This window comes from Mesoplodon mirus (genome assembly GCF_964341445.2).
Source record: "Mesoplodon mirus genome assembly, chromosome: 2".
Classification (NCBI taxonomy): domain Eukaryota; kingdom Metazoa; phylum Chordata; class Mammalia; order Artiodactyla; family Ziphiidae; genus Mesoplodon; species Mesoplodon mirus.
The window spans coordinates 59970029-59996752 of record NC_138977.1 but is presented as its reverse complement, the minus strand read 5'-3'; the positions used below and the strand labels follow the sequence as shown (position 1 = coordinate 59996752).

Genomic DNA, 26724 nt, shown 5'->3' with positions numbered 1-26724 from the left:
TCTTCTGAGATGGGTGGTATCATTAATTTATAGATAGAAGATAGATTAAGTATTTTGCCCAAGAACCCAGCTAGTAAGAGGGATTCCATCCCCAGTCTATATGACAACAGATTGCTCTTCCATTATACACTGCGGCTGTGTACAACTGGGCAAGGCAAGCCTGCTTTATTCACTGTGAGATGTAGACATCAATGGCCAGGGCCTCATTGCAGCACCACCTCTAAATCCAACTGCAAAGAAAAAGAAAACATGGAAAGGGAGCTGTTGTTTTCTGTTTTCCCAAGGGACTCCAACTGAAGCTGTTGATGCATTCAGACTTCCCAGGCAAGCCAGACTCAGGGTGACTATGAACCTTTCAACCTGTGTTTCTTTCCTACTGATTAAGATCATGTTATTCATTGTCTTTGATTTTTTTTTTAACATCACAGCAGCCAAGTTTTTTGTTTGTTTTTGTTTTTTTAAATAAAAACACAATCTAGGGCTTGGGTCCCAAAAGTTTAATATGTTTTGTCCTGTCAGATTATCTGTTTCCTCTTCAATTTATTTGTGATGTAAACCTCACCCCATTTCTGCTCTGATCCTGGGACTGTGCCCAGAAATGTGCATGCCAACACATTTCTAAAGGCAATGATAAGGATCACAATTTTAACAAAAACTTAAAACACCTCAAACAAACCCAGCCTCCCCACACCCCTTTCCCCAGTGGCTTATAAAAATCAACTGAAGTCAAAGCCATAGCAAATGTGCCTTTTTCAAATTTACCTCAAGGCAGATGAAATGGCCAGACATTTGCCTTTTAGGGTTGCCCTAAGAAGAGCTAACAAAAAGGGTGACAGCCCTTAAACAGTTGCTTGGGGAGGAGGACATCTGCCTCTGTTTTACCAGCTATTCAGTGCTCAGGCCTTGCCTTGAAAAGAGCATGTGGGGCTGGGCAATAGTTCTCAGGCAGCCAGTTGTTATATGGCTTTTGTCTTAACGAAGCCACCCATTACTGTAGAGCCATAACTCGCAGGAAGCCAGCTGTCAGGGCTGTGGCGCAGGTCCCTCTGGGTGGGAGGCAAGGGGAGAGAAAGAGTGTGGCCAAATTCCCTTTTAGACACCTGAGCCTGGCTTTGTAACCAGAGAGTTTCGTCTTTTCCTCACTCCCATCTTCCCTGAGGAGACCCGTCACCCTTCTTGTTCTCTAGCCTTGGAGAGACAGTAGGGACATCTCCGGATCTAGATTCCTTGGTTTGCAACTCCCTAAGTGCTGGGCTGGGCTGGGCTGGGCTGGGCTGGGCTGGGCTCTGCGGCGGCAGCGGCTGGCTGGCGTTTGGCGCTCTGATCTAGCGCTTCCCTTTGAAATCTACCCCCTCCTTTTTTTTTTTTTTTTTTAAACCAGGTATGATGATGTCAAACGTGATGCTGATGCTACAGTTACAGACACGGCCCCTGCTGGCGCAGCCTCTCTGATTCTCTCTTCCTCTCCACGTCCGGCGCTGGGCTTTTTTTCAGACAAGTGCATCTCCTAACCAGGTCACATTTCAGCTGCGACCCACTATCCGTCTGTCACCGGAGTCAGACCGCAGGAGGAGGGCTGAGGAAGACGACGGCGTTTGCTCCCCCAACTGCGGGGTGGGAAGAAGGACATTAAAATACTGCAGAAGTCAAGACCCCCACCCCCACCCCCACCCCAGGTCGAATTCAGACCACGATGCGCGCTCCAGGCTGCGGGCGGCTGGCGCTGCCGCTGCTGCTCCTCACAGTAGCTGCCCTGGCCGAAGGCGACGCCAAAAGGCTCAAAGAGGCCGAGACCCCCGGCAATTTCATGGAGGACGAGCAATGGCTGTCGTCCATCTCGCAGTACAGCGGCAAGATCAAGCACTGGAACCGCTTCCGAGACGTGAGTCTGCGGGGCCGAGAGGGCCGAGGGCTGGGGATGGGGGTTTGGAACAGAGACCCTGGGGCCGGGAGTGGCGGCTGCACGTCGCAGCCACAGGCTCCCGCAGCCCAGCCAGTTAATTGCACCAAGAGTAAACAACGAGCACCCACCGGGCTCCTGAGACCCCTCCTCATGCACTCCCCAGCACAGGAGCTGGCGGGCTTGGGACCCCCAGTCCCACACCCTCCCAGAGCGAGGAGTTACTCTGGGGGCGTGCGTAAGCGAAGAAGTCTCCCCTTCAGGCTGGGTGCGGAGAGGGGTGCGGGTTGCAGTGGGGCGGGGGGAAGGGGGCGGAGGGGAGTAGGGAGGGAGGGGCGGGGACCCTGGCTTTGCCTGGGCCTCCGACCTGCTCCTCTCTTTTTTTTGGTGAGCCATCCCCAGGTGTCCCCCAGCTGGGTGGATGCTGCAGGTTCCACATACGGGCCACTGCAGAAGGGGCTGGTCTGGGTGGGGCCGGCGGAGACGGTAGCATCGTCTTGCGCTTACCTTCTATTCCCATCTTGGGCTTTGGGTAAGGGAGAGACAGAAGGGGACAGGGCCCTTGGTTGGCGCTCTGAGTTGGGGTCGGGGGGCGCTCTTAGCAATCCTCCTAAGGCGAGATGGTGAAAGGCGTGTCCGTGATGGGGGGGCTGGTGAAGGCAGTGAAAATACCGGAGGCCACCTCTGGGTGGCCCCCAGAGCCAGGTCTGGGGTCCCTATGCTGAGGGACGCGAGCACTAATGGAGGCTGGTTTTCCAGGACCAACCTTTCATGGGGGAGCGTGGCCCAGAAGTTGGGGAGCTCCAACCTGGAGGGGAGACTCCCTAGCCCAGTGGACTTGAAAAGCAGAGGGGAGAGCGCAGTAGCTGGGTATGGGAGCCCTTCAGGGACGCCCGATGGAACCCAGGCTTAACCTTGTGCCGGACTTTGCTGGCTAGGGGGTGGGGAGGCGGCTGCGGAGGAGCGGGCGTCGCTGCAGCACTTTGTTTATGGGCACCTGTAGATCAGAGGGGAAACTGAAGGCTGCCGTGTTCGCAGAAGTGGAAGTAGGAGTGAGGAGGGGAGGGCAGAGGGCGTGGCTGGGACCCAGAGAAGGGTCGGGGCGGGGGTGTGAGGTGCAGGATGGGCCCGGATGCTCCGTAGGAGAGGAACGATGGTACCCCGTGATCTGGTGCTTTCCAACACCCTGTCCCCAGAAAACCTCTCCTACGACCCCAATTCTTGCTCCTCATTCCCCAGATTCTCTCATCAGACCCACCTAGTATAACACAGGCCACACCGTGACCTTTCTCATCTTAAATTGTGTGCATCCAGAAGTTCCTTAGCAATGTGTTTAAAACACACATGCTTCATATGATATCCAGCCAAATGATGGAAACAGGCAGAAATATGCATCTTTTTGTTACCCTGAAACAAGTGACTGTTTATCTCCAAAGTCAGACTGGTAGGTTGTAATTCATCAGGACTCGCATGCTGCCTGGTCCTCAGGGCTGAGTGGCCTGGGCCCGAGTGGGCGGTTTGCCCCACCCCACAGCTGGTCCGGTGACAGGAGCCTGGAGCTCCAGCAAGACCTTTTCCACGTCCCCTGCAGGCCCAGCACAGATTAGCTGCAGTCTCCTGCCGCTGCCTGGGAAGTAGCCCGGCCACAGCATCGAGAGGGTGGCAGCAGGCTGGCCCGTCCTGAATGCATGTGTCACTTGTCCAGGCCTCCCTCTGGCTCGTTGGCAGTTTGATCTTCCAAAATGGGCCTAGTGAAGGTCAGAGGGAAAAGAAATGCTTAATCAGAACAATACAGGTTTAAAAATAAAAGGTTCCTACCCGCCTCCCTTCCTCCACTGACTTCCAATAACCAACTCTGTGGGTAAGGATAGATGACTGACTGCACGACCCCTGGCACAGGGCTGCCCACCTGTCTCCCTGTACTGTTGCCAATCACTTCCCCCTTCCTCCCATGCTCATCAGAAGAAAGCCACCAGAATGAAATTCTGCAGGACCTGCCCCCATAGGATTCATGGAAAACTTCAAAGCATGTGTTGGTTTGCATGGCCTCAGGCATTTATAGGGTAGATTTCCTCTAAAACCCCATTTAAGGTAGCCCTGGCTATAGGAGCATGGGACCAGGGAGAGAAGGAGGACAAGGAAGGCTGGGCAGGAGGACCTGGCTATAGGGATCCTTTGGCAGCTTCTGCAGAAATGCAGGAGGCTGCTAGCTCAGAGCCACTGCATTGCATAACTCTAGGGGTACCATAGTGTGAATGGTGCCCCCTGGAGTTGTGCAGTGCACAGACCATGCACAGGGGCTCTGCCAGGACTGCAGACAGTTCTCATTCCTCCCCTGTTAGCAGAGGCCCCACTTCCCACCCTAAGGACTGAAGGCCCTCTAGTTGGGCACAGCATCAGCTTTATGTACATTTCATCAGGCAAGCTTTCTTGTAAATATGCTCCTTCACTTCTCAAAAGAGAGGTAGGAGTTTCTTCTGAACCTCTGAGGCATTGCCAGATGGAGCCAGAACCTTGTTGATAATCAGTCACAAAATGGTGCAGGGCCCCCACTCTGCCTCAGTGGAAGGGAGGCAAGCAAGCAGGGGGAGTGGAATATTCTTGGGGAATAGAATCAAGGAGTCGATAGTGTGGGTGGAAGGAAATGTCTCCATTTAATGGTTGGACTGAATTGAGGGGGGAGATTGAGGGAATCATGTCGAAGTGGTCAGGAGAACGAAGGACAGAAGGAAAGCGCGGGCCGTTGCTCCAGTGTGGAATTGGCCTGAGCTGGTTAGTGGGGAGTTCAGCTTAGCATTCTTCCTCTGAGCACTAGGATTATTAGGGGGGTGGGGTGTTGTGAAGGATTTACTGGCAGAGTAATCCTCCCCTCCAGTGGGCGCGGGGCTCTCACATGTGTCGGGATAGATCTCTGCCCTGCTGCCAGGAGGAGGGAATTTCAAGTCAGTGATGGGGATCTAGCTGTGCCCTGCTCTGTGCAGGCCTGGGCTTTTCGGAGCCCTGCTCCCTGGTGCTACTATCTCCGAATTCACTCCCTGCAGAAGTGGGTGGATTTTACCGCAGTCTTTGGAACAGAGCATCCAGAGCCTGGTAGATAGAGATGGACACTTGAGAGGAGACAGGCCCATTACACAGCGTTCTTCCTGGCAGCTTCCAAGAGCTGGCTGGACAGCACTGACTGTTCTTTTTCTTCTTGGCTCTTCTCTGCTTTGTACTCCACTTCCATTACATTTTAATGATATTTATGAGTGTCCAGCACAGCGCTGGGCACCCGGGAGGCACGCAGTTAGCACGTGTTGAATCACTGGTTGCAAGGAGTGCTTACATCTGCCAGTCCCTGCAGTCAGTACTTTATCCCTGTGGCCTCTTGTGCCCTCCAACAACCTGTGAGATAGTTACCATTACTTTATATTCCACCCTATATAGGGCACAGAGGCACAGAGAAGCTGAGTAACTTATCCACGGTCAAATAGCTAGTAAGCAGCAGAGCTGGGATTTGAACCCAGGTCCTCTAACTCAACTTTGCTTTTTAGAGAACTCTAAGCCTAACCCTTAGTGGAGATGGAAAAGAAGAGTCTACCCTGGCTTGTGCCCTATGGGCTCAAGGATGCCTGGGCAGGAGCAGCACCTCCTAGGAAGGGGGGGCAAGGCTCTCAGTGTCTTTGGCAGCCTGCCACCAGCCTGGCCTAGCAACCCTCCAGAGCAGCTCTCTACCCAGGAGAGGCATGAGGCCTGGGTTCAGGTTCTGACTCTGCCACTGCCTGGCAACATTATGCCAGGTACGTCACATAACCTCTCTGAACTTCACTTTCAGTCTAGGAGACTGAAACGGACACGTGAACATGAAGACATCTTGTCAGAGGGCTGGAGGGCATCCATTTCAGGCAATATAGAAAGAAAGTCCAACCCCATAGAAAAACCACCAGATGGATCAGTGTTTCTGGGGCTAGCCCACACCATGCCTCTGGCTCCATGAGAATGACACCGATATATGTTTCTAATTCACTCATTCACTACAGATCCGAGCACCTCCTCTAGGCCTGTGGCTTCACCATGAACCTGGGGTCTGGCCCAGGAAACATCGCCTGCTGGCTACTTAGGATTCTCATGTTTTTATGAACATCAAGTAGGCCAGTAGCAAGTTTCAGCCACAAAGGGGCTCCCTTGTTACCACCCCTCCCCTCTCCCCACCCCATACTGCTGAACCAGTGCAAGTGTGGGAATGAGCTGCACAGGTGTTCGTGGATAAGTGTGGGTGTGTGAGAAGAACCCCAAACTGGGTCAGGATGGATTCCATCATTGAGATTTGGGGATGGGAGGCTGGGTCCTGCCCTGGCCTCCTCCACCTCCACTTTGGTTTCAAATCCTCTCCCACGCTGGAGGGGCTGGCGTCGCCCAGAGCAGTGTAGTGCAGTGAGAGACTCTTGAACACCCAGCGGGGCTCCAGGCCTTGGGAAGAGAGGGAGAGAAGAGCAGTCTTTGCCTAGAGAGCCCGTCTCAGTCTCCTCTCAACTTCCAGGCAGTCTGCAGAGGATGGCCGGCCAACACCACCCCCTCCATTCTCCAGAAGGTCAGAGGGCTTTCTGGAGGAGCGGAAGAGCTCTATCCTACCCTGAGCCCCAAGGGCCCTGGGAGGGTGCTCAGCTTGTCTTCCTCCCTGGGGGAGCCACTTTCAGTTTCTGGCCCTTGATTTTTCCCTTGGTTTAACGGGCAGCCCTTGTCATTCTGTGACTCCGGAAGATGGCGCTAGAGCCCATCCACAGCCCTCCACCTGCACACATCCCCCCCCCAACCCCCACCCCGCCCTTGCCACAAGCTGAGCAGCAGGACTTTGGGTTTAGGAAAAGGATTTTCTTTTTGCTCCTGAGGAGGTATCTGTGACCAGGTCAGGGTTCAGTATGTATTAACCAGAGACCAAGAAACCTGAGAAATGAGGCCTAATGGCATCCTGGGGCAAACACCAGGCTGAGGATGGCCATACTGCCGCTGTGTAGGTTCCCTTGTAAGTGTAATGTGGGTCTTCTTAGGGCTATAGACAGGGAAAATGTGTCTAACCTTGGCGGGCAGACCCAGGCCCAGCTGCAAGCTGTAGGGTGATGTGATTCTTGAAATGTCGCAGCCTCTGACCCCCTGAGGGCTCAGCCAGTGTTCACTTGTATATATAGCCCCTTCCTTGGGGTTGCTGCAGCATTTATTGGTCATAAACACATTTGGCACATGTTGGTGCTGCTTTGCATCATCACTTACGCTGTGGGCTTGTATCTCAAGAGTCCTCCTGCTGGTGTTTATCACATGCCTCCCAAGGCAAGTCCCTGAGGGTAGGGTCTGAGGATAGACTGCTTTGTGACCTTACCACCCAGTCCTCAGAGCATTGCATGGGGTTTTTGTGCACACAGTAGGTGCTCAGTATAAGTATATGCACCGTGGAATAGGAGAGCCAGGAAGGGTCTCAACTAACCTGTCCTCTGAGCCCCTCCCTCTTTTCTCCAGGGAGCAGCACTGTGGATTCAGGTGGTAGAGGGCAAAGGGAGAGCTGGGGCTCTGGGCTGAGCCATGCTGACTATTTGGGGTGACCTCTTCCTCTTTCTGGACCCTGAAAGGTTGGGATAGTCACAACTAGAACCCCAGCACCCTGACTCCAATGATTCATTTGTAGGATAAGGGAGTAAATGCTGCCGTGAAGGAACATTATCCCGCAGGCCTCCCTGTTCTCCCCTGTGTCTGTGGGCCTGGACCTGGCTGCAGCCAGCCTTCCCCTTTCTCCTGGGAAGTAGGGGGCTCAAAATTTCCCCCCACCTCAGTGGGCCCACCGAGCGGGTGACCCACCCAGCAGACCTGTGGGTGGGTGAGCACAGGGCTTCCTCAGGTGGAGACCAGGTTCCCTGAGGCAGGGCATCCTGCCCCTGTGGCTGTCTTCCCTGACATCTGAGAAGAGGTCAAGGCTGCGCACAGCAGGAAGGACAAGCCAGGCCGGGCCAGTGTCTTACTCCTGCTTGGACGCAAGCTGCTGGCTCCTTCCGTGATCCCTTGCTCCCTTACACAGGTTAGAGGACGTGGAAGAGTCTGAACTTGTTCAGGCTCCTTTTCCCCTCTTCTCAAAGTTCTCAGTTTAGGAGAGGGGGGGAGCAGAACTGCGGAGCCTCAGCAGCATTAAGCACTGAGCGCTGAGCCTCCACGTTTTACAGATAAAGGAACCAAACACACTCAAGCCCATGTGCTCTTTCACAACCCCATGTCTGTGTTTCCTCAGCTCTAGTGTCTGGCCCTCCTCAGAGATCCCTGGGATTTAAATCCTGCCCCCCACTCATGTTCCAGAAAGGAAACAGAGGTCCTGAGGCAGCTCAGAACAGAACTCCAGGCCCACCCTCCCCTATACCTCTCTCTTGTTCTCTGCCCTCTATGGCCCCCTGGGGCCACTGCCTGAACCAGAAACCCAAGGACTGGGGCAGAGATGCCCCTGGAGCAGTGGAGAGCTCAGGCCCCGCAGAATGTGGGGATGGGGGGTCAGCGCGGGCATACCTGAGGCCAGGTGGAGCTCCTGGCATGCTGGCAGTGATAAGCACATTTTTGTCCTCCAAGGAAATTCCTCTGAGCAGAGAGGAGGTGGGAGGCGGGGAGTCTGCCAGATGCCTGACTCCGTCTGTTTGTCCAGGCCTAACAGCCTCTGCCGCTCCCTCTGAGAGAGGGGCAAATATTTAATGACTGCCCCCCTCCCAGCCTCCTCCATGTGGAGGGTGCCGCCTCCTCAAGATGCCTTCCGCCTGGGCCTGCGACAGGGGTGTCAGGCCTTAGCTGAGAAGGAGCCAGGCGGGACCCACTTCACCCCTGCTTGTTCCTTCCTGGGTCCCTCCCTCTGTGCTCCCCGGCTCTTTGCAGGGAGAGGTAGGAGGAGCCCCCAGCTACAAGTTCCCCACTCCTGGGCCTTCTCAGTGGACTGGGTTCCATCAGAGGTTCCCTAGCCTGAGGAATGAGGCCAAAATAATGCCGGCTACGGGACCTTTCAGAGGTTGACAGAGGCCTGGCCCACTTCCATTTTTAGAGGTTCTTGATTTATTAAGAAATGAAGAAGTGCTATAATAGGGTTACAGAAGTTGTGGTTTCTTTAAAGAAAGATGATGCACATCTTTCAGTCCTGTCGGTGTGCCTCTGGCTGTAGCGCCTCAATTGGAGACATCAGAAGTCTGCGTTTGAGGCTCCTTGTGACTGTGAGACCCAGAAGTGCCTCTCGTCCACCTTGTCCCCCAGACTCCCACCATGTGTGCCAAAGAACCCAGCTTCAGTGCTCCTGTTTCGTGAGTTTTGCAAGTATAGAGCTTCACAGTTTACAAAGTGCTCTCACAGCCGTTATCGCACTGGGTCCCTCTGCGGCTCAGGGAGGAAGGCAAGGGAGTCAGTCACCCTTAATTTATAGGCAAGGGAAGGGGCTCCAGTGAGGGCAAGGCTCTCTAGGCCACAGTCTTGTTGGCAGTCAGAGGCCAGGCCAGGCCAGTACCCAGTGCCCTGATTCCATGCCAGGGCGAGGGTGGGGGGTGTCAGTCTCTCCATCACACTGTGCTGCAAAGAGGCAGGTGGAGATTTGCCCAGGTGGTGTTTAGCCCTGGGGCGCTGCTCTTCTTTTGCTTGATTCACTGCTGTGTCCCATCCTCCCCACCAGATGGAGAGGCTGGGGGAGATTGGGTTAATTCAAGCTGTGAAGTGAGCGGGTGATTTGGGTGCTAATTAAAATGACAGGAAGTAAACAGCGCTTGGAAACACCCAGCATGTGCCCCCTAAGCCCGACTAGGCTTGCGCACTCACTGCCGTTTCTCCCCCAGCTTGGCACAGTGGGCCCTGTCTCCATGACAACCGGGCTGAGCTGCTGAGATCAAAGCAGGAGATGGGTTAGCTCCAAACCAGCCGAACCAGGGGCGGGTGAAGAGGGTTCTGGAAATGCCTGGAGAAGGGGGGCCCCCAGGTGTCTTCCCCCACCACCGCCAGTCTCTCCACTCTGCTACAAGACTCCCTGCCTAGGGGTTGGAGCACAGCTGGTGTGGTGGGAGAAACCACCCATGGGCTGGGATTGGGCCTCCTGGGTCCAGTCCTGGCCTGGGACTTTCTTTATCTGCGAAAATTTATGGAGCAATACAGAGTCCTGGTTAGGGGCACAGATTCTGGAACCCCAGTTCTGGGGGTACCAATACTCTTTTGCTGTGCTCTTGATGTGTGATCCTGTATAAGTCACTTAACCTCTCCAAGCCTCAATTTTATCACCTGAGAAGTAGGATGATAATAGTGATTTTCTCTTAAATTCTCATGAAGAGTAAAATGAGCCAATGAGTGCAAAGTGCATAGCGCAATGCCTGCCACACAGTAATTGCTCAAAAGATGTTAGCTATTATTAGGGTATTTTTACTATTGCTAGGTGCTGGGCATAGAAAGGTGAACTTTATATGGTCTCTGCCCTCAAGGAACTGGCCACCTAAATAGGGCAGAAGCAATGGCATTGCTTGGTGTAACCAGAGCAATAATAAACTTCTACTAGGTGCAGTCCACCTGGAGGAAAACTAGATACGGGGCGAGGTTAGGGAAGATGAAGTGTGAAAGCCAGGTTTTGAAAGATAATTAGAAGTTCAGGGGCTGGATGCAAACATACATTCCAGAGGGAGAAGAAGGCTGTGCCGAGGCCTGGCCAGAGTGAAACATCCACTGGAAGGACGTGGGGACAGGAAGAGACTCAGAGAAGATGGACTTTCTTCTGTAGGTGACAGGGAACCCTGTGAGGGTTTTTAAATATAATATTTATTGTGGTTTTTTTCCCCTTCATTACAAAAGTAATGCATGTTCATTGTAGAAATTTTAGAAACTTGGAAAAAGGCAGAAAGATGCCCAAATTCTCTATTCCTCTCCCCCAGAGGAAACCACTGTTAATGTTTTGATATGAATGCTTTTTACCTAATCATCTTTAAACATTTTTTTTCAAAATAAGGGCAAGCTATATATTTAGCGAAGGGTTTTAAGGTGAGAGAAACATGATCAGAATTATCTTCTAGACAGATCCCTGTGGCTGCAGGGGTGTGGAAGATGGGCGGGGTCAGGGAGAGCCCAGAGGAGACCCTGCAGTAAGTGAGGCCGGGGTTGCTAGGGTGGGACCAGTGGGCGTGGTGAGGGGAAGGCAGGCTGGAGAGAGAGCAGGAGGTGGAGTGGACAGGACTTGCTCCTCTCACTGAGACCCCTTGGGGGCAACTCTCCTCACACCCCACTGGTCTCTTGCTCTCCCAGTGGTGGCCGCTCTCTTCTCCATTTGCAGGGGCCCCTATTGTGGCCTCTCCCTGCCCATTTCCTGTCCCTCCACCATTTTTTCCACCTGACGTCTCTGGTCTCTTCTGCTGTAACAGCTTTTATTATTGAGTATTTTGTGGACACCAGGCACCCTTTAATCTCTGAGTGGTCCAGGAGTTAGGTGCTGAGCTCTTACAGGCCAAGGTGCTTGCCCAAGGTACGCTGGTAAGGGAGCGTGGGCTTCTGTGTGACTCCAGGGCCCTCTCTCCCCCCTCATCCCCCTCTTTGGCTGGCTGCTTCCATTCTCCTGGAACTGAGTGTCCTGGGATCCAGAACCACTTAGGCCTCCCCCAACCTCATCCACCACAGCAGACACAAGGAGCTTAGCTAGAACCCAGGGCAACCCTTGTATACAAAAGGGGCTCAATCCCTGTATCCTGTCAGGGGGAATCTTAGCCTCACTTGGGTTGGGGTAGGTGGAGATGGCTCCCCACCAGGGCTCTCACAAAGCAGCAGGATGGTGAAATAGCCCTTTCTTAGAACTCTCTCTTCCTGCAGCCCACTTCCCCCTGGATTTCTAATCAGAAATTCTTGGTACTGACCTTTGAGAACCTTCTTTGTTCTGAGTCCCAAAGGCTTCTGCTCACAGCCTGGTTGGAGGCTAAGGCATTAGGTTAGGTCCAGAGTGAGGGAGGGAATGAGCAGGCATCAAGCCCTCAGCTAACACCCCCCTGCTCCAGTTCAGGTGTGGGTGGGTTCTGGGGCACACAGACCTTGTTGGTTGAAAGCAGGTGACTCACACAAGCCACTTCCCCCCTCCTCTTCACAACCTCATGCCCACTCCCCTTCCAGAGGACGATGGAGCAGATGGGAAGACCCCAACTCCATGAAGGCCAATCCCTACTTTTGCCCCAACTTGTAACCCTGGCCTCAACCACTTGGCCATGCTCAGCCTCATTTCCCATCTGTGGTGAGTGGACACCCGGGGAGGGACCCCTCCACCCTGATGAGTTCCTGGAGAAGAAGGGCTGGGTCTGGGCTAGCTTCCTTTGGCCCTGGCATAAAGGGAAATTGTGCCGCAGTTCCCTGTCGGCTGCCTGGCCGTCTTCTTAGAAGCTTGCCCAGGGGCTCAAGAGGGTTCCAGCCACATCCTGTGGAATTGGGTGGGTGCCTGAGCCAGGAGCCTGGGCTGGTCTGTTCAGTGTCCAGGGGGCTGCCCAGGCCAGGTTCTCCAGAAGCCCCTCCTGTGGCTTTCCTCCTTCTGCTCCTGGGTCCAAGGACTGCAGGACACTTGGCTGCTTGGACACATATGTGGGTTGTTACTTAGTTTCTAGATAAAAACCAACTGGCATTAGGTGAACTGTCTTGAAGTGTCCTTCTTTCCTACGAACACCCAGCACACACCGTTGCTTCACGTGTGTGCATGAGTACAGATGCTCACAGACGAGGACACGCATGCCTGCACACACAGGTGCTTTGGGACACACACGCCCATGAGTGTGCACGTGTGAAGACCCAAATGAATGCACACACGTGTGCGTGTGCAGAAGCACACACTCAGGTTTGCACCTGACCCCAGCGTGCTCTACCTGGGTCTGATGCCAACTGCTTGATCGGCATGGCCCCTCTCTGGCCATTGCCCAGGAGGCTCTGTTGATAAGGGCTTTTGCCCCTGCCTGTTCCTGATGCTTGTCAACTTCCAGGGGACGCATCAGAGGCCTCAGAGCCCTTGGGCTTTCAAGGCCCTGTGGGTGCCCTCTGGTGCAGGACCCCCATGTCCTCTTCCCCAGGCCTGACAGGAGTCTGGTCCCTTCCCACCCCTACCCCACAGTGTGGCCTCTGCCCTCATCCTTGCATAGTTTTGATCCTTGGGTGGGACTCACGACGGGGAGGCAGCTGCACGTGGCTTCTCCTGCCCCCTGTCCTCCAGCGCCCGGAGCCCCATGCAGAGGAGGCCGGCAGCTGGCTCCTTGGTACCGCCAGCCTCCAGTCCTGAGAAGCCCTCTCCCACCTGCCTGGCAGAGCTGCTACTGGGAGCACCTTGGGAGCTGTTTACTGGTTTTCAGCTGCTGCCTCCACCCCACAGGAGAAAGTGGGGAAACCAGAGGAGCTGGGGTTTTATGCCAGTGAGCTAGGCTGGGCGGGAGCTGCTCTGCCTCTGGCCACTGCGGGGTCCACAGGCTCAGGGGAGGGACTTGCGGCCGGAGGAGGGTGAGGAGAGAGCTCCCGTGTGCCCCGGGTGCCCGACAGTGTGCGGTATCCAGAAGAGAGGTCTGTGCTGGGCATTGGGTGACCTGGGTTCTGAGACGGTGGGACCTGGGTCAGGTCATTTCTTGTCTCTGGACTTCCCGGCCTCTCCTGCGCATAGAAGGGGCTGGGACAGATGACCTCAGAGGGCCTTTTCAGGATCTTCTGAGTCTGAGGATTTGCAGTTGGACGATGGTAACTGAGGAAGCTGTTGGGAGGGGCCGTGGTCCCCCTTTCTCTCAGTGCACCATCTGAGTTCTGCATGCAAGTCAGACCTTGACTGAAAAACAGGTGTCAGGGGAGGGAACTGCCTAGGAAGGGAGGGACCCTGGTAGAAGGAGAGAGGGTGTTTCTGGAACAGCCAGGGCATAGGCATGAGAATCACTTCCCAGGCAGTATGGGCCTCTTAGACATCTGTCCTGATGGTGGGGTGAGGGCCGGTTCCTTTGGGACCGGCTTCAGGGCCTGAAGTAGAGGGATGGGGCCTCACCCTTAAAGCCATGGGCCTCACCTCTACTGCTCCTAAGGCCAGCCCTGAGCAGGCCCAGGCCTTAAGCTCTCTTTGGTAAAGACATAGGAGTTCTATCCTCCAGTTGGAGACCATAGAGGTCAGAGGACGGTAGCAATCAAAGACCATTGCCCAGCATCCACAGTCACGTGATGAGGCCTGGGGAGCCCTGACCACATGGTCTGAGGGTAGGCCTCACACTAAAATCCTCGTCCCTCCCTCTCTCCTCCTGCTCTGCTTCCCGTGGCCTGCTGCTGCTTCCCGATCTCCAGGAGGTGGAGGTGAGTACTGCCTGGGGCTCCACTGCATATGTATCTGCAGCTACACACCCCACTCTCTTCTCTTCTCCCTTGCACACTTACCCAATTTCTCCTCCCCTGCATCATTCAGTGTGGGATGGGGGGTGTGGAATAAGGAGAGGGGAGGTGGGGAATAGGGGAGAGGCCGGAAGAGATTCTGGGCATGGGTTTAGGGGAATAGAGGTCTGGGGGAGGCAGCTGGCAGGGCCTGGGTGGACAGGGGTCATCTGGGAAACCATGAGGATGGTGGCAGTTGACATGCGGAAGCAGTGGCCCAGCCTTCTCCTCTGTTAGCTCTGGAGTTGAACTTCGGCTCTAGGATGTAAATCTTAGCCCTTCCCTTCTCCCTCACCCCCTCTGTCCTTCCCTAGGATGACTACATCAAGAGCTGGGAGGACAATCAGCAAGGAGATGAAGGTAACATGCCCCTCCCACGTTGGGGAAGGTGACTGACACCCTTGAGGACTTGAGACCAGAGGGCAAGTCTTGATCATGGCTTTGGACGCTCCTTGGGGAGCCAGACCAAATGGGGATGGAACTTCCAAGCTGAGGAGCTCTGGTTATCAAGGGCTGATAGAGAGAGGGGCTTCCCAGCTCAGAAGTGGGGCTGGGGGCTCCTGGGCTCTCTAACACTGAGTCCCAGGTGACCTGTGTCCTAACTCTGTGTCCCTGCAGCCCTGGATACCACCAAGGACCCCTGCCAGAAGGTGAAGTGCAGCCGTCACAAAGTGTGCATTGCCCAGGGATACCAGCGGGCAATGTGCATCAGCCGCAAGAAGCTGGAGCACAGGTGAGGGCCTTGGGGAGGTGGGAGGCCTGGAGGGGGTTTGCTTAAAGAGCAAGGGCTTAACTAATACATAGGAGAGGATCAGTTATCTTTTGCTTCGGAACAAACTACTCCCAAGCTTAGTGGCTTAAAACAACAAATGTGTGTTATCTCACACAGTTTCTGAGGGTCAGGAATCAGATGTGGTTCTATTGGATGGTTCTGGCTTAGGGACTGTCAGGAGGTTACAGTCAAGATGCTGGCTGAGGCTGCATCATCTGAAGGCTGCACTCAGGCTGGAGGATCCACTTCCAAGCTCACTCACTTGGCTGTTGGCCCTAGTCAAGGGGACCTCTCCATAGGGCTGCTTGAGTGTCCTCACAGCATGGCAGCTGGCTTCCCGTAGGGCAAGTCATTCAAGGGAGAGAGAGCAAGGAGGAAGCCACATTTATGACCTAGTCTTAGAAGTCACACATTGTTACTTCTGCCGCCTCTATTTGTTAAGAGCGAGTCTTAAGTACTGCCACACTCTAGGGGAGGGGAATTAGGTTCCATGTTTTGAAGGGAGGAGTGTCAAAGAATCTGTGGACATATTTCAAAACCACCACACTGTATGAGATCAGACACCAAACTGTGGGACCCAGGGAAAAGCACATTTCCTCTCTGGGCCTCGGTGTCCATATCCGTAAGACAAATAGGTTGGCCCAGATAGTTTGAGGTTCCTTCCAGCTCTGACATGGAACAACTTCATGAAGTATTTAAGGTTGTAGCTTCTGAGGCTTGTAGAGGAGGGAAGGAGTGAGGGGCATTTGAGGCCTTAGCTCCAGCCCAAGGACAAGACCCTGCCTGACTCCAAGACACCCTGGAGAAGGTCCCATTTCCCTCCCCTTTCTCCTTAATCATAGAATCAGAGACCAGAGACTTGGGGTTGCAATCTTAGATGCCTGTAGGGGCCTGGCAGGTAATGTAAATGCATGAAGAGAGCTTGGTGACAAACCACTCTGGTGAGCCCAGGCCTTGTGGAAATGCAGGACCAGGACTCCCATATCTTCCATTTTAACTAGGCCAGAAATCCAGGTTTTTTTATGTGAACTCTTCCATTTTGCAAATGTTCATGAATAACCCAATTAAAAACAAAAGCCCTTGGTGGTCAAACAAAATGATCCTACAGGCCAGATGTGGCCATCAGTTTGCAACCTTTGATTTGGTCTTACCCCTTACGCAAGTGTGAGTCCCTTTTACATCTTACACTTGGGCCTGGAGTTGCAACCTGAGGGCCCTGCTGGAGAGGGGAAGCTGGGGGTCTATACCCTACCCTGGTGGTTCCACCTTTATGAGCTAGAAGAGGGTCTGGCCGGGGGTGATGGGAGGTAGGCAGGGGCAGGGAGGCAGCTGCATCTACTATAGATCACCAAGAGCAACTTCTTTTTGGAACCAGTCTCCTGAACCCTCCCTTGCCCTGTCCGTCTCTCATGTTTGCTTCCATCCCTGTGCCCTCCCATTCCGCTCCTCCTGTAGGATCAAGCAGCCTGCCCTGAAACTCCATGGAAACAAAGACACCATGTGTAAGCCCTGTCACATGGCCCACCTCGCCTCCGTCTGCGGCTCTGATGGCCACACTTACAGCTCAGTGGTGAGGAGCCCTGGCCCCAGGAGGGGTGGGGGTGGGGTGCACTGGAGTCTGCAGGGAGCAGAGAGGACAGCTCAGCTGGGCCTTCTGTGGGGCTCCCAGTACTGCTGTGGGGCCGGATGCACTTGCCAGCGCATTCAGCGTGGCCAACCACAGCAGGGACACCAAGCCCGGGAGTCTGAGCCAGACCCTGCCCCTGACGTTGGGCAGGTGCAGGTGGGGGCTGGGGCCTGGAGGAGGCCGGTAACTGCAAGTCAGAGTAAGTGAGGAAAGGGCCTCATGAAAGTATGGAGGACAATGAAAGGAAGGAGCCCTATTGTCCAGGTGCTGGGTGTTGAAATCTTCCCATGGGTGGATATCCACGTGGACAGGATGGTTCACCAGCAAGCACCAGGCATTCTGGGGCAGGAGGAAGTAATCCTCCGTGAGATGACAATGTGGGAGGGAACGGTGGTTGGGTGAGTGAATTCCAACTTGATGGGATTTTTGTGAGGGTTAAATGAGACAGTATTTGTGAAAGCATTTTATAAACCTTAAAGTACCCTAGAAATGCGGGTGCTAATTGTGAATGCTTCTGCTAGTTGTGAGGATTTGCTTGGTGTTTGGAGGGCATGGACTGTTAGCTGGTGTTGGGTTCTAGGGCTTAGGAACCCTTTTGGAGTGAGATGCAGATTTAAGAGTCACCCATTGTGGGTGATGATTGAAGTTGGGGAGGGGATGAGGTCACCCGGGGAGAATAAGGCAGAGAGAGAGAATAAGCAAAAGGGCAGAAGCTGCACGGAGGAGGGGTACAGAGGACGTAGGTGGAGCTGGTAGAGAGAGGAGAGCGCTGAGTCACACCACCTGAGGGCAAAGCGGGGTTTGGGCAGGAGGCTGTGGTCTGAGGGTCCCAGCGCTGCCCTGTGGGGAGGTGGAGGTCATCGGGAGGTCTGGCTTCTAGCCCAGCCCTGTGGCCTTGGCTGAGTCACTGGGCTTCTCTGAGCTTCCGTGTTCTCTGCTGAGCACGAGAAACACAATTCCTCCCTCACAGAGCTGTCGGGGGCCAGGTGAGGTCACGTTGTAAAATGCTACGAGGACCCGCTTCCATGAGCGGTCATCCCATGGGGAGAAACCAGACACGACCAGGGGAAAACACTTGAAGGGCGAGGAATGGATAAACCCCTCTGGAAACTGTAAAGGCCAGGGAATTAGCAGATGTTCAATAGCCAGTAGCTGTTTGTTATCAAGAGAGCCCATGGAGGTGACTGTGGGAAGGCCATGAGGGAGGGGCCCACAGCCGGTTACCTAGGGGCCAAGGGACTGTGGGGAGGAAGAGGAGAGGCCAAGAGGGCAAGGAGGGGTGGGTGAGTGGGGGTGAGGAGATGGGGGTTTCCTGGGAAGGACAACTGTGCAGAGAGGCAGGCTGGTGCGGAGTGGGGCTCCTGGGAGCCTTTGATTCCCCCCGCTTCCTGGGCCTGTTGCCCCTGACCACTGTACACCTGTGGCCTCCAGGGGGATTAGGAGGGCCGCTCCAGGCTGTTCATGGGTCTGTTCCTCCCATCTCCAAGGGGGAAGGCAGATGTGGCTGCCATGGTTGGCTGGAGGGTGCCCCTAGCAGTGCCCCCGTCACCCAGCCCAACCCTTCTTTTTGTGCAGTGTAAGCTGGAGCAGCAGGCATGCCTGAGCAGCAAGCAGCTGACGGTGAGATGCGAGGGGCCCTGCCCCTGCCCCACGGAGCAGGCCACCACCTCCTCCACAGATGGCAAAGCAGGTAATGAGTGCTGGGCCGCAGCCAGGCTAGGGGTGGGAGGCGGCTCACTGCCAGGGCCCCGGGGCGCCTCCTTCAGCAGAAGTAGCAAAGACAGGGACAGGCCTGAGGGACCTGTGGGTCTGGAGGTCTGGTTTACATGGAGCAGGAGGGCCCCGGCCTCATCCCAGGGAGACTGTGCTGGGTGTTTTCAGTGCTAGGGAGTGAGGCGGAGGAGGAAGGTGGGAGAGGAGGAGAGAGAGCCTCTGATTTCTAACTCTCCTTCCCTCTGGCATCCCACTGCCCAGCCTCCAGGCCTGTAGGGCAGCACCCCCAGCTGAGACCATGCTTGCTGCTTCACCCCATCTTGACCCTCCACCCCCTTCTCCCTGTTCTGCCGACTGCAGAGACCTGCACGGGCCAGGACCTGGCTGACTTGGGGGATCGGCTGCGGGACTGGTTCCAGCTCCTTCATGAGAACTCCAAGCAGAACGGCTCAGCCAGCAGTGGGGCTCGCCTGGCCAGTGGTACAGGAGCTGGTTGCTCTGCAGGGGAGGAGGGTGGGAGATGGGGAGACAGGGGTACACTGGGCCACCTGGCTGCACTGGGAAGCACCCACTTTTGCTCCCTCCTGCCAGCCCCTGAGCCCCTGAAAGAACCTAAACCTCAGAACAAGGGGAGGGAGTCTTGATCAGACAGGAGGGATTTGGGATAGCTAACAGGAAGAATTTCTTAAAGTGAGTGGAAGGAAGATAAACCCTGAAATGGGTAGCCAAGGGAAGGGAAGGAATTATTTTCCCTGAAGGGCTTTCAAAACAGGGTTTTGACTGGTTTGGGTGCAGTCCTGTGCAGAGGCCGAGGGATGGGCCTTCAGCCCTTCTTGAATTTCTCAACGCCATGGTTGGATTCTGAGCTGTCCTGACCCTGAACAGAGGGCTGGGGCTGACAGAGAGGTGGAGGGATGGATGGACAGATGGATGGAGCGATCGATCTACCTTGAGCAGGTCTGAACCGTGGCCTTCTCCCCAGGGCTGGACAAGAGCCTGGGGGCCAGCTGCAAGGACTCCATTGGCTGGATGTTCTCCAAGCTGGACACCAGTGCCGACCTCTTCCTGGACCAGACAGAGCTGGCTGCCGTCAACCTGGACAAGTACGAGGTCTGCATCCGCCCCTTCTTCAACTCCTGCGACACCTACAAGGATGGCCGTGTTTCTACCGCCGAGTGGTGCTTCTGCTTCTGGAGGGAGAGTGAGTGTGGCCCCTCCCAGGGCCCCGGCCCCCCGGCCCTGCTGTGCGGGCTCTGCCCCTTGCTCCAGGGTGTCTTTGGGAGTCGGGGTGGCTCCCTCTTGGCTACCTCTCCATGCCCAGACCTTTTCCTGCTCCCCCACTTCCTCCACTCTCTCAGCACCTCACCTCTTGGGGCCTAGGGAAGCCAGCACTTGAACTCCCTTCCTCGGCAGGCTCCAAGGTGGATTTTGTGGGTCCTGAAGCTTATGTGCTTTCAGAGGCCTGCTTTAAGGAAGAGTGTTAAAAACTACAAATGTAAAATTTCTAGGGCCCCTCGGAGGGCTTGGAAGGGGCTGAGGGTTCCTGAAGCTGAAGCTGGGTTGGCTTCTCAGTGATTCCACCTTTAGGCCCATCTCACAGTACTTGCCCCAAATATGTGATTATGCGTGTGATCATTAGCCTTAGAGATACAACATCATTTGTCAGCTTTATATATCCTGAGCCAGAGCAGGACATGTGCTTAGAGATCATCTAGGCCAAGTAATAACCATCTTCGATGGTTAAACTGAGGTTCCGAGGGATCAGCTGACCAGCCAGAGGTGGGATAGCCTGTGCTCTGCCTCTGGTGTTTGGCCTGGTCCCCACTGTGGTCGTGCGATGGGAGTGTACAGCAGCTGTGGCCCGAGGCTGGGGCTTCGTCTAGGGTTCCGCCATAAGCTGGTGTGGGACACTGGGCAGGCAACTGAATCTTTCCGAGTTCAGTTTCTTCGTCCAAATGGGGAGATAACAATACCTCAGAGACTGCTGTGAAGATGAAGTGAGAACATCTGGGTGCAGCGCACCATGTGAATCACAGCTCCCTCCGCCAGTGCGGGGTATTTCGACCAGTTTTACTGCCCGTAACTGCCCAGCCTTCCTGCTCTCTCTGCACAGCTCCAGCACTTTTACTTCCCAGGCCTTTGGAGCTCGTGCTGTCCATTCTGTACAGTAGCCTTCTTGGGCAGGAGGCTGGGAGCTGACCTCATTTTACAGACAGCCAGGCCCCCGCTGGGAAAGGCTAGGGGACTTCTCAAGGTCACAGACAAGTTAGATTTGGCTGCCAGTTATTTTCAGGCTTCCACCTAATGTTCCCTCCAGTCTTATGTTGCCCCCGGGCCCTCTCACCGTGGGAAATCTGTGCATTCACCTCCTCTTCTGAATCCTGTTTACCCATCTCATGAGTCACCAATACCCTCAGAGAGCCCTGGGCTTCTTGGGGGGCCTCAGCACATCCCACAGCCATGGAACAGCCTCTCCCAGTTGGAGCCCGGGTGTTCTTATCTGGCAGAGCCCCTGTGCCAGTTTTGGAGACCTTAGAAGGATCAGTGCATCCCACTGTGGGGCAGCCCTGTGTCAGAGCCTGGGTATTTTCATCTTGCAGAGCCCTCTGACTGGGTTTCTAAGCCTTGAGGGGGCTCAGTGAGTCCCATCAGCACCGTGGGACAGCCCCCATCAGAGGCTGATTCTCTCCCTGCAGAGCCCCCCTGCCTGGCAGAGCTGGAGCGTATCCAGATCCAGGAGGCTGCCAAGAAGAAGCCAGGTGAGGGGGCTGGGCTCGGCTCAGAGGAGGAGTCAGGTGCCCCGGGGTCCCTCTGAGGCCCAGAGGCTCTAGCCCCTGGGTATCATGGAAGATGCTGAGTTCAGAGGAGGCCCTGGCTTAGGAAGACAGGAGACGGAAACTCTTCCTCCTGTCTTTATCCTCGTGGTGGGAAAAGGTCTCCCAACCAGCCCCTCAATAAGTGTGTTTTAAGCACTAATTTTGTGCCCATTCCTGCCGGGGCTGGAGGTAGGAATACAGAAGGTTCCTAGAACCCTCTGTTCAATTCACTTCAGCCAGGGTGTGTGCAAAGCTCAAGGGAGAGGCCCTGCCATAGCAGATGCTTGTGTTCTTGGCAAACATTTGAGTGCCAGCCCTGGAGAGACAACAGCAAACCCAGCCTAGGTCAGAACTGATGGGCAAGACAGTAGTGGTCCCTGGCCTCATAAAGCACACAGGCTACTTGGGGAAACACAACCCACAAGGTGACACACCAGAAAGACAGAGCGACCGGTTGTGGCTCCTGTAGGTAGCTGAGGTGCTGAGGGAGAGCACAGTGGACAGAAGTCAGCCTGGGGTCAGCAAAGGCCTCTCTGGGGAGCTGGTGTTCAAGAGGAGACCTGAGGGGATGAGAACAAGGTAGCCAGGAGCAGAGCTGAGGGCAGGAAAACGTTCTTGGGACACAGAAAAGGACCCGTGTGGCTGAGCGTGGTGGTTGAGGGGACAGAGGTCCGAGGGGCAGATCCCATGGGGCCTTATAGCTCCTGGGTGCAGCTTGGCCTTTAACTGGGCAGTGAGACCAGCACATATGAAACCAAACACTGGAACCTCCCTGCAAAGCCGTACTGACTGAGAACCCAGTGGCCTTTGGGGGCAGGCACTAGTGCCACTTCTGCCAGGAAGCCAGGATCTTCCTCCTGGAAGCAATCCTCTCTGATCTGCATTCCCCGAGCATATGCGCTGGGCCTTAGGGCACGTGTCCTGGGGTGCCTGGTGTTAATAGTTCTCTGTTATCTCACCCCTACTAAGTGGGCAGAGTCTATCACCGGGGCCCCAGAGTGGGGATGTCAGCCGGTGTCTGTTAAGTGAACAGAGGAGCAGCCTGAGGGCAGGTCAGGATCAGGGCTGGGAGGGGAAGCTGGCGTTGCCGGCAGGAGACAGCCAGGCAGAGGAGCAGCTGTAGGATCGAGGGCATCTGCACAGCGAGGTCACACTGGCCGTCCTGCAGGACTTGGGAACTGTGGAGGCAGATGGCAGCCATTGCAGGGGCTGAGCAGGTGGTTTAGAAAGGCAGGTTTTCTTGTTTCTGGTCAGTCAAGCTGGAATAAATGCTGGCGTCCAACCCTGGACGTCTGAGCTTGTTGGGTGGTCAGCACCCGGGCTGGCTGGGATCTGGTGGGGTCTGGGCCCCTGTGAACCCAAGGTCCCAGGGCCACCTCTGGGAAGAGCCCACACCCCGAGGCCCCTGCTCTAACCCTGCGGGGCGTGCCCCATTCAGGAGTCTTCATCCCGAGCTGTGACGAGGATGGCTACTACCGCAAGATGCAGTGCGACCAGAGCGGCGGCGACTGCTGGTGTGTGGACCAGCTGGGCCTGGAGCTGACGGGCACCCGCACGCACGGGAGCCCTGACTGCGGTAAGGGCCGGACAGCCGCCAGAGGCCCAGCTTGGTGTGGCAAGGTTTCCTGCTAGCAGGATGCTAACCTGCCCCTTGGCTTGTTCCCCTCACAGACGACATCGTGGGCTTCTCAGGGGACTTTGGGAGCGGTGTCGGCTGGGAGGACGAGGAGGAGAAGGAGACAGAGGAAACAGGCGAGGAGGCGGAGGAGGAGGGCGAGGCTGGCGAGGCGGATGACGGAGGCTACATCTGGTAGATGGCCCGCGGGGAGCTGGGGCAGGCCAGGGTGCTGACGGCCGGGGAGACAGGCCAGCAGAGGCCTGGACAGAAGCAGGCAGATTGCGAACGGATCCAGAAAATAACAGTCTGAAGCTACCCTGGCTCCAACAGGGAGGACCAGATGTGCGAGTGTGCATGGCACGTGTGTGGCATGTATGGCCGGGATGTGAGAGAGAGAGAGAGAGAGAGAGAGAGAGAGTGTGCGTGTGTGTGTGTGTGTGTGTGTGTGGCATGCACTGAAGAACATGTCCTTGGTCCACACTTCTACTGGCAGAGTGAGTCACCCAAAGGCCCCTTCGGCCTCCTTGTAGTTGTTTTCTTTCCATTTTAGTTTTAAAATACACATACACACACTGCAAGGTCAAAACAGATTAAATGAGATGCCCCCTTGCCAGTCCCCCAGCCCCATCCAGGCCCACCCTGACACCCTGGGATTCCTTCTCCTGATTTGCTACCCTCTCCCCAATCAGTCCTCCCTCCTCCTGCCCCTGCCCTTCTCTCTTTCCCTTCTGGAGTCAAGCTGTGGCCTGTGGGATGAGGCCTAGGGACCATCCCTGGGGGCAGAGGGGAGGGAGGGCAGGGAGCTGTCTGCTGGCCAGTTTGGCTGTGACACGCCCACCAGACTCAGATGAGAGGGGCTGGGACACCCGCCTCAGTGAGCGCTTCCCCTTTGCTGGACTCTCCTCCTAACCCAAGCCAGTGTGACCAGAGGTGGCAGAGAAAGAGCTGGGGGCAGAAGCTGAGAGGTGGGGGAGGAAAAGGCCTTGGCAAGCTGCTGGGGAGGGGAGGGGTGGACCATGTGAGGAAGAGAAGGGGCCAGCTTGACAGGGAGAGTATGCCTTTGCAGATCCAGGTAGAGCTCTTAGGAGTGGAGACGGGGCACCCCTGAATGCCAGGCCCTGGAACAGCTCAGGCCCCTTTCTGTGGCTCTCAGGTGGGGGCCTGGTCTGGGCTGTTCTGTAGGGGCAGTGGGTGGTGGTTATGCAGGTGAGCTCCCCCTAGCCCTGAAGGAGAACCACACCTTCCCCTGTCTCCATTGCTGGGGTCCCCCACTCCAGGAACCTGAGGATCAGGCCGCAGGTGAAGAGCCTGGGTCTTGCCCAGGGGTGTGGGTATGCACCCACGTCCTCCCTGACCCCTTAATAATTGCTCCGCTCCCATCCAGACCAACAGAAAGCATTGTCCCTGAGACCCTGTGAAGAAGGAGCAGTGGAAAGCTGCAAACTTCTGCCCTCAGAGACCAGGATGTTTCCCCATCTCTCCTCCTCAAGAGAGAGGCACCCCTAGGCCATTTCCAGCCCCACTCCTCTCAGCCCCCGGGCTTGCCCTCCATCCCCTCTGAGGGTCCCCTAGGGCTGCTCTAGTGGAGGGCCTTTCAAGCTCTGAGGTGTTCAGGGTTGTGAAAAGTCAGAGGGGACAGGTCCGGGGCAACCAGAATCTGAGGCCATGCCTCACTGTTCCCCCAAATCTCCTTACCGTGTGGCAGCCAGCATGGATGAGAATGTGCCCCATGGTTTGTTTTTTTTTTCTTACTCTATACAGTTCTCCCTGTTGAAGCAAATTTTTTAACACCTTTGGTGAAGAATTTCTTGCCTGGATTTGGGCCTCTGATGCCCTTTGGTGTGTGGTGAGTGCAGTGTGTGTGTGTGTGTGTGTGGTGAGTGCAGTGTGTGTGTGTGTGTGTGCGCGCGCGCACGTGCGCGAGCCTAGGGACCATCCCTGGGGGCCTGGTTTAGGAGGAGGAGCGCCCTGTGTGCTGGGTGGTGGCAGGGTGTGGGGTCCACGTGGTAAGGTTCCCTGGGCAAGCCTCCCAGCCTGGCTCCCTGGATTCTTTACTTCCACCCCGGAATCCACATCTTACAAGCCCTCCCTAGGGGGAAATAACGAAACTCCAGTTAGCCCCACGAACCGCTTCTCATTCCACAGCACAGTTCTGATTGTTAAGGTGTCGCGCTGTTCCAGATCCCCCTCGCCTGTCTCCCCCATCCCCTTCCTGTCCTCTCAGTCCTTCCTCTGGTCCCCGGCTCAGTTCAGGGAAATTCCAGTTCACGTCAGCCCTCTGCTGTCTGAGCACAGCTCCTCTCAGAGCTACTTGAAACTTCCTGCTCTCGCTAGGATTGGAGTCTGTCTGTCTCTTCCCTCTGCCCTGGCTCAGACTTCTGGAACCGTCTCCTGGGCGTGGCTGTTGAGGATGCTGGGGCGTTCTGGGGTGGGGAGGGGGCAGAGAGGGAGGAGTGCCCCTCTCCTCTTACTGTCGCCCTCCCCTCCTGGGGGCACATGCCCTCTCTGGGTCTTCTGGTCGTGCACGTTTTTGTGACCTTGTAAATATGTTGTAGAGAGAAAGCAAAAGGCGCTGAACTAGACCCTGGCGGGACTCAGGGATCCAGCATTGCCCTGTCTCTGAAGCCTCTACGCTGCTTTTCACCCCACCCTCTGGGACCGAGACACCTGCCCCCTGCAAAGTTAGACCAAGCAGCTTGTGCCCAGTGGGCTGAAGGCCTCCAAGTCACTTCTTGTCAGACAAGGTGCAGGTTTCCTTGTGAGCAAGGTTGCAGGGTGGTCCTTCCTCAGCTCCTTGGATGTGTGCCCTTGACCAAGCTGTCTGCCACCTGGCCCCTCCCGTGTCCCTCTTCTCGGTGTCCTCTCTCTGTCCTGTCCCCACTCCCCTGGCTTAAGCAGGCAGCGGGATTCGGGCTGTGTTGGAAAGAGCTCGACACCAAATTTTCAGAGAAGTTTCTTGCCTGGCCCTGGAGCTGCCCTTGGCCACCCCAGGCCTCCTTACCCACTGGCACTGGGAGAGATGGGCTTGTCTAAGATGGGGCAGGTTGGAGTTGGAGCGAACAAATGTGCCTTGAGAGACCACTCAGAGAGGGTTCAGGGCGATGGGGAAGGAGGTGTGGGAGCTCAGGAAGGAGGAGGAGGGAGGTGAAGCTGATGAGAGTGTGAGGGGGTGTGACTGGCCCCCGTTGTCCCCCTGGGGCTGTGGCCACATGTGGCCAGTGGTCACACTTCTGTCCTCACGCCAGCCTGCCTGGTTTTAGTGGGCAGGCCACCCACTCACCTCTCATGAGCTCCATCTGCTTTCAGCTTCACCTGAGTGGGTGGAGGTCCATTGGGATCAACATGGGAACCCTCCATTTCACCAAAGCCTCCCCCGCAGCCCTTGGGGAGAATGAGTGGCTAATCCACCCACACCCGGCATCATTGTGAGGCTGTGGGCTGGCAGGGATCAAAGGGAAGAGACACCGGGGCTGCCAAAGGAGACTCGAGACATCCGAGGAAGTCCCAAGCAGAGCAAATTGCTTTATAGCCTGAAGCCTCCTTAAACTGTGTTATGTGCAATAACTGAGCTTAGAGTTAAGAATTGTGTTCAAGTGCTTGGATTTCCGTCTGTATATTTAAGTGCTGAAATCGTATCTCTCAGTAATTTTAGATGTCTTAAAAAAATCGACAAACAAAGTGTTAGACTGTGTCTGTGCATTGATGGGCACTCAAGCGTCCCGTGGGTCACCCCACCCTCTTCCTCTCCCCTGTGCCCCCCTCCCCCTGCTTCCACTTGGGGACCCCGCCTCGTGTTGTCTTTATCTGCCTATTAACTCAGCCTAAGGAAACAAGTACACTCCACACATGCATAAAGGAAATCAAATGTTATTTTTAAGAAAATGGAAAATAAAAACTTTATAAACACCA

At 55.4% G+C, this 26724-nt stretch overlaps 1 protein-coding gene across 3 annotated transcripts; it reads left to right on the top strand.

Annotated features, from left to right (window-relative positions):
• Positions 1 to 775: 775 nt before the first annotated feature.
• Positions 776 to 26724, top strand: SPOCK2 (SPARC (osteonectin), cwcv and kazal like domains proteoglycan 2). 3 transcript variants are annotated; one of them, XM_082610989.1, is made up of 11 exons: positions 776 to 829; positions 1382 to 1882; positions 14584 to 14629; positions 14888 to 15002; positions 16497 to 16611; positions 18244 to 18358; positions 18742 to 18861; positions 19364 to 19582; positions 21078 to 21140; positions 22636 to 22773; positions 22869 to 26724. In XM_082610989.1, exons 2-11 carry the CDS (start codon positions 1694 to 1696, stop codon positions 23009 to 23011), a joined length of 1263 nt encoding a protein of 420 aa, XP_082467115.1. In that variant the 5' UTR covers positions 776 to 829; positions 1382 to 1693; the 3' UTR covers positions 23012 to 26724. The 3 variants fall into 3 exon arrangements, with proteins under 3 accessions (XP_082467115.1, XP_082467113.1, XP_082467114.1); XM_082610987.1 differs by lacking the exon at positions 776 to 829 and adding an exon at positions 904 to 1230; XM_082610988.1 differs by lacking the exon at positions 776 to 829 and having other exon boundaries at positions 1288 to 1882.

Coding starts and splice junctions, on each gene's coding strand:
- SPOCK2 (XM_082610989.1), top strand. CDS start 1,694: ATGCGCGCTCCAGGCTGCGGGCGGCTGGCGCTGCCGCTGCTGCTCCTC. Junction 1,883..14,583: donor ACTGGAACCGCTTCCGAGAC/GTGAGTCTGCGG, acceptor GTCCTTCCCTAG/GATGACTACATCAAGAGCTG. Junction 18,862..19,363: donor TGGGGCTCGCCTGGCCAGTG/GTACAGGAGCTG, acceptor CCTTCTCCCCAG/GGCTGGACAAGAGCCTGGGG.